Raw genomic sequence first — 6,041 nt, forward strand, 5'->3', positions numbered from 1 at the left:
TTTGTCTTCAGCCCAGTCCAGAGTGAACTTCTGTGTTAAGACTGTTTTCCCAATGCCAGCCACTCCCTTTGTCATCACTTTTCTGATTGGTTTATGTCTTCCAGGTGGGAGTTTAAAGATGTCTTCTTGTCTGATTGTTGTTTCTGGTCTGTGTGGTTTCCTGGACGCTGTTTCAATCTGTCTGACCTCATGTTCATCATTGACCTCTCCAGTCCCTCCCTCTGTGATGTAGAGCTCTGTGTAGATCTGATTCAGAAACGTTTCTTGTCCTGCTTTAGCAATCCCCTCAAACACACACTGGAACTTCTTCTTCAGACGAGATTTAAGGTTATGTTGACAAACTCCAACAAGAGTTTCTGAAGATAAACAAAAACTAAAATTATCAGATAGAATTTTTTGGAGTCAGTTTTTATTTTATACTATATATATATATATATATTGTATTTGTATTTTCTTTTTTAAAACAAAGTTTGTGCTACTGTATGCTGAATCAAATGTTTCATGTCTTCTTATTTCTCTGACTGACCTTTCTCCAGCTTCATCTTCTTTAAAACTAGGTTTGTCACCTCCATCACATGACCTAAGGTATACATCTGAACCATTAATTCCACTGTATCAAGCCTGTCTGCTTTGTCCAGACGGGAATTTTTCATGGCTTCAAATCCATCTTGTGGTTCAGGATTCTCAAGGTACCAGTGGAAACGTTTCAGCTCCTCCTTTCCTAAATCCTCCAGTATGTCCAGTACCTGATGCTTCACAGACTTCTCCATCTTTATCCTGCAGAAACATCATGGGACATTTTAACCACAAAATTGCAATGAAATAAAGGCCTTCATGGCATGCATATCACCCGCCACCTTTTATATTGTGAGGATTTGGATTTTTGTGTTTTCAGTTTTGTTATCTTTATTGTTTTGTTGCGTTTTTTAGTTAGTGTTTCAGTTTGGTTTTTCCTGTTTGTGGTCAGTATTCACTCCTCCTCTGTCACTCTTTTGCCCTCCTTGCCACGCCCAACTCCAGCTGTCGGTCATTATCCCCACTCACCTGTTTCCACATACGTCGTCACCCTCAGTATTCAAAAACCCGGTCACTTCTCTCACAAACCGTTGGTTCATTGTTTGTCATTTGCTGTCACAAGTGTTTTGTTTCCTCGGTGCTTTTCTTTGCCTTGCCATGCTTTGGATTTTTGTTAAGTTTAGTTGCCGCTACGTCAGCTGTTTGTTTTTTGTTTATTTTCTTTATTTCGTAAATAAGTTTTTGTTTTGAAAATGAGTCTGCACTCTGGGTTCGTCTCCGTCTCCACTTAGCCTGACATATATCAGAGTGATGAACTAAAATCATCTTCTGATAAGAAGGGATGGACTTACTGTATTACCATTTTGTTTAAAGCAGTAAAATAATATGCATGATCTCATGGGATATTGTAAAACCTTTTTCAGATCACAGAGAAACAAACATCACACACACTTACTCACACTTGCACACAGGTACAAACCTCACCGCTCTCTCTACACCCTCAGCGGCAGGCGATAACTATCCTGCAGATTTGTCTTCAAACAGCAGAGTGATGAAACTTTGTGCTGAAATAAGAAGTCAACATGTTCTCCAAACATTAGAGAGCAGAAACAAACAGGAAAGTTCCTGAAGACAAAGTTCAAGGATGAAACAAAGCAAACTTACAGTTTGTTCAAACAGTCCAAAGTGCTGAAGAAGAAGTGTGTGAAAACGTCTGAATCCCTCCCTGAAGCTTCAGACTAGATTTATTTGAACCATGTCAAACTAGTGTTGATTTAGTTCACTAAACAAAAGTTGGAGACACTCCAGCTGCAAAGCCAGCTTATCCTTTTCATGCTCCTTCTTTACAGCTTTGTAACTACCTCACTGGCTGCCTTAGCAGCATAACAGCAAAAAGTTGACTCCAACATATAATGTCATCTTGATCCTTTCAGAAATCACAGTGAGACAGACAGAAAGAATCTCAGGACTGGCTTAAAGGTGCTTTTTGAAAGAATCTTGTGACAAATTAGATATACTTCCTGGAATCAGTCACAGCTTCACCTGTGATGGAGGCAGGACAGGTTTAAGGGACAGATGTCAGTGTCTTACCTGCATCAGACAGTAGTCACAGCTTTCTCAGTTCAGAGATTTAGGGAGGAATTCAGATGTTTTTACACACAGAACTGTACTGAGATCAGCTGTCAGACAAGTTGTGAACACATTGAACTATTTAGGATGTGAGACAGGATACTCTCATTAACTGAAAACAAATAAGATGGCTGAACATGTCGTTAAGTTGATTAACTGAAACAGCTTGTTGTTGATCAGAGTGTCTGCAGCCACACCTTCATGTGTTCAGTGTGAAAATATGTGGTGTGACGGGTCAGACTGAGTGGGAGTCAGAGGAAAGTTCCCGTCTGAACACATGAAGCCTTCTCCTGACAAACACACGCTTCAGCAGCTCTTTGATTCTCAGTGGTGGAGTGTGGCTCTGTGTGGACATCAGCTGGTTCCTTTTTACATTTTAATAGTGTTTTTTATTTTATTTAGATACTTGACAGTAGGTTTTAAAATATAAACAGTGTAAATACTATGATAGAAAAAGTTCTCTTTCAATTTTAGAATTTGATAAAAAAAGGAATCTAACAATAATGAAAATGATTTTACCAAGTTCTAAAGAGAAATAATCTCTGGGCGCATTTTAACAAACAGTAACCAGGTTGGATAAATGTCTAACTACACAGTAAAACTCTAGCTGTGATCTGAGGCCTGGTGTTTATTTCTTGACTGACAGAAACGGCCGGCCCACATATAGTCTGTATTAATGTGTATGTAATGTTCTACATTACAAACTAAAGAACAATAAATGTGTTATTATTCTAACATGTTTATAAATCAGATCATCAGATTTTCATACTTGTTTTTGCTTTCACTTGCTTCCTGATTTGTTGTGACTCGCAGCAGAACTGAGCAGCTGGCCATGTAGTCAAGCTCAGGTCCAGCCACCAAGGTCAGTCACCACGCCCAGGCCAGGCTCCACTACAATCAATCAGGCCCAGCTAAGGTTCTACCACCGGCCACTAGGCCCAGCTAAAAGCTCAGCCCAGGCGCCACCACCAGCCTATCCTCAAACGACATGCTGTAGAGAAAGAAATGCCTCGAGTCAAAGGTCTGAAGTCATCATAATGCCTCCTTTATCCACAGACGTCTTTCATAAGCTTCTTCAAAAGGTAGCAGTACTGGAAATGAAAATTGATCAACTTACAGTGGATTTGGAGGTAAATGATCAATATGTGGATGAAACCACTTTAATAATGACACAAAACAGTGAAGAAAAAAAGGATAACAGACAGCTAGCACCATCATGAAGATCTGCAATCCAGTGCATATTGTAGTAAAGCAGTAAAGCTGTTTGACTGGGAAAAAAATCATCTGAAATAATTAAAGTTGAAACCCTTAATGCAGGTGAATTAATTATTGGACAACTGACAGAGGCTCTGTGTAAGCTTGGTTTTTGGTGGTGGTTTTTTTTAAGGTTGTCTTCATACTAAAAAGGACATAATGTCAATTTATAGCAGGTTTTCTGCATTTCAAATTGGATACTTCCATTATTGTAATGCAAAATGCAGTGTTTTATTATATATCTGTAAGCCCACCCTACAAATATCCCCACCACTGATCCTCACCCCAATAAGTGGAGACCACTCCACTCCAGCTGCCCAAAAAGAGGAAGCTTCTTCTTCCCAAAGAGTCCAGCAAAGGAAGGCTCCTACATTCCAAACAGGAGTCTTCCATTTTTCCCAAAATGTATTCATATAATCCTCATTAAGCCCTCCACTTTCTTCACCCAGTCTGAATGCTTTGATTTTGGATTTCACTAACAAAATGAATAATGTCGTCAGCATTGGAACTCAATTCACAACTCGTTCATCTCCCATATCAACTCCTTTGAACCTTCCCGATCTTTCAGGTCTTTCCACTTCACCATCCCTGAAACAACTATCGACCAAAAATGATCAAGCCCCCAAACTGCCCATGGATTATCACGTGTAAGTCTGACTGATATGCATAGGCTCAAGGCTACAATACTGATATCAGTAATATTCTCCCTCAGAAAAAGTCAGGATTCTAAAAAGTTCAGACACTTTTTTAAATCCCTCATAAAAAAGGCCATGAATGATATTATTAAGACTGAAAATTTAACTTTTTTTTTTGGACTTTTTATTGGTGAAACATGGTTAGCTGAATGTAGCTGTGGCACTATTCTTAATGAGGCAGCACCAGCAAATTTTAAATTTATAAATAAATGTTAAACTGGCAAGAAATATGGTGGACTAATTGTCATTTTTAAGTCTGTATTTCAGTCCAAGGAAATTGCATTTGTTAATTTTAGCTCTTTTTAACATCTGTTTCTTAGTGAAAGATAAACCAAAAGTCTGTTTAGTTATTTACAGACCTCTGATAAATTCACTGAAGAGTTTGCTGAGTTGTTGTCAAATATCTTTACTGACTACAACTTTTTAATAATTAAGGGAACTTTTAATGTTCATATCGACAATAACATGAACATGAATGTTTTGTAGATGAACATTCTGCTGTACTTGATATATTTGGTCTCTTCCAACATTCACATGTTGTATCAAGTACAGCAGAATGTTGGAAGAGACCACTCATGGTCATACTCTAGATCGGGTTATCTCAGTGTTGACATTTTTTCTGCTTATGTTAAAGGACCTCGTCCTTTCTGATCATGTCTGTCTTTTGATCTTACAGATCATTCAAGATACTCAGTTAACGTCCATGTCTATTAAGAAAAGGTACATAAACAAAAATATCAGTGTCATATCATATACAGACTTTTCCAGCTAAACAACATATCTAGATTGAAAACCTTTATATCTAAAACAGATTAGGAGAAGCTCTTCCATAATTTTACATCCAGTAGGCTGGATTATTGTAATGGTCTTCTAACGGGACTTCACCAAAGGAGCATTAAACAGTTGCAGGTTATTCAAAATGATGCAGCTCGGGTTTTGACTAGAACTGAGAGATCTGAGCAAACTACTCCAGTTTTAAAGTTTTCATACTGGCTCCCAAACAGCCATAGAATAGATTTCAAAGTTCTATTGTTGGTTTTCAAATCATTAAATGTTTTTGGTCCATATTACATGAGTGAAATATAAACCCAGCAGAGCTCTAAGATCTGGGGGCTCAGGTCAAATAGTGGAACCCAGAGTTCAAACCAAATATAATTAAAGCTGCAAGCAGCGTTGGACGGCCCTCGCAGCTCAGCGCCGCTTCGGCCTATGGTGACCGTGGGAGCTCTTGCAATCGCGGGAGCTCTGGCAACCGCAGTCTATGCTCTCGCGCCTTTCCTGCACCGTCCACTAGGTGGCTTTTACAGCAAATGTCCCAAATTGCCTTCAGTCAGGATCAATACCAGTCCTGTGCCATGGTGTGAGGTTTGACCTTTCTACGTCTAACGGTTGAAAAGTTAGAGCACATGGGCTCTCGTGACCTTTGACCTTGTTGACTTGAAGTTAAGGCTGATAGTTGAGCCATGGGGAGTCACGTTGTAAAGTTTGAGCTACCTACTGTGCACCATTTCAGAGTTACAGTCACCCAAAAATCCTTAGTGGGCGGGGCTTAAGTGTTGTAATTAAAGTACCACACTAATGTGTGCAACAGTGCTCACTGGTGATGCACAAAAAATGTCATGCAGATCGGATGAGGTATCAGGGAAATATAACTCTTCGACTATTATAGGGGGCGCACTGGAGTCAAATTACAGTATAATACTATTGGCCTCCTCAGAGGTTAACACAGATCATTCATATCCAGTTTGGTGCAAATCAGATAATGCATGTGTGATTTAGAGCCAACCGTATGCAAACGGCGAGGGATTGGCGTTCGCCATTCGGTCACGCCTACATCATTCAGGCACCAGTCAGTGCTGAGAGCAGGATTCTGCATCATGTTGTTCTGTCATCTGACACAGGCTTAAATTAGTATGAGTAAAAGAGAAGAAAGGACAACCTCCAACA

At 39.4% G+C, this 6,041-nt stretch overlaps 1 protein-coding gene across 1 annotated transcript in view; it reads right to left on the reverse strand.

The window, feature by feature from the left end:
• LOC108251420 (NACHT, LRR and PYD domains-containing protein 12-like) overlaps positions 1 to 6,041 on the reverse strand; it is a 21,963-nt gene that overhangs the window by 13,592 nt on the left and 2,330 nt on the right. Inside the window, exons 2-4 of the mRNA XM_037974361.1 lie at positions 1,496 to 1,580; positions 527 to 777; positions 1 to 356 (exon numbers count right to left, since the gene is read on the reverse strand). Of these exons, the coding sequence (XP_037830289.1) occupies positions 1 to 356; positions 527 to 770 (600 nt within the window). The 5' untranslated portion in view covers positions 771 to 777; positions 1,496 to 1,580. The remainder of the gene's footprint in view (positions 357 to 526; positions 778 to 1,495; positions 1,581 to 6,041) is intronic.

Source organism: Kryptolebias marmoratus, unplaced genomic scaffold (assembly GCF_001649575.2).
Source record: "Kryptolebias marmoratus isolate JLee-2015 unplaced genomic scaffold, ASM164957v2 Scaffold25, whole genome shotgun sequence".
Lineage (NCBI taxonomy): Eukaryota > Metazoa > Chordata > Actinopteri > Cyprinodontiformes > Rivulidae > Kryptolebias > Kryptolebias marmoratus.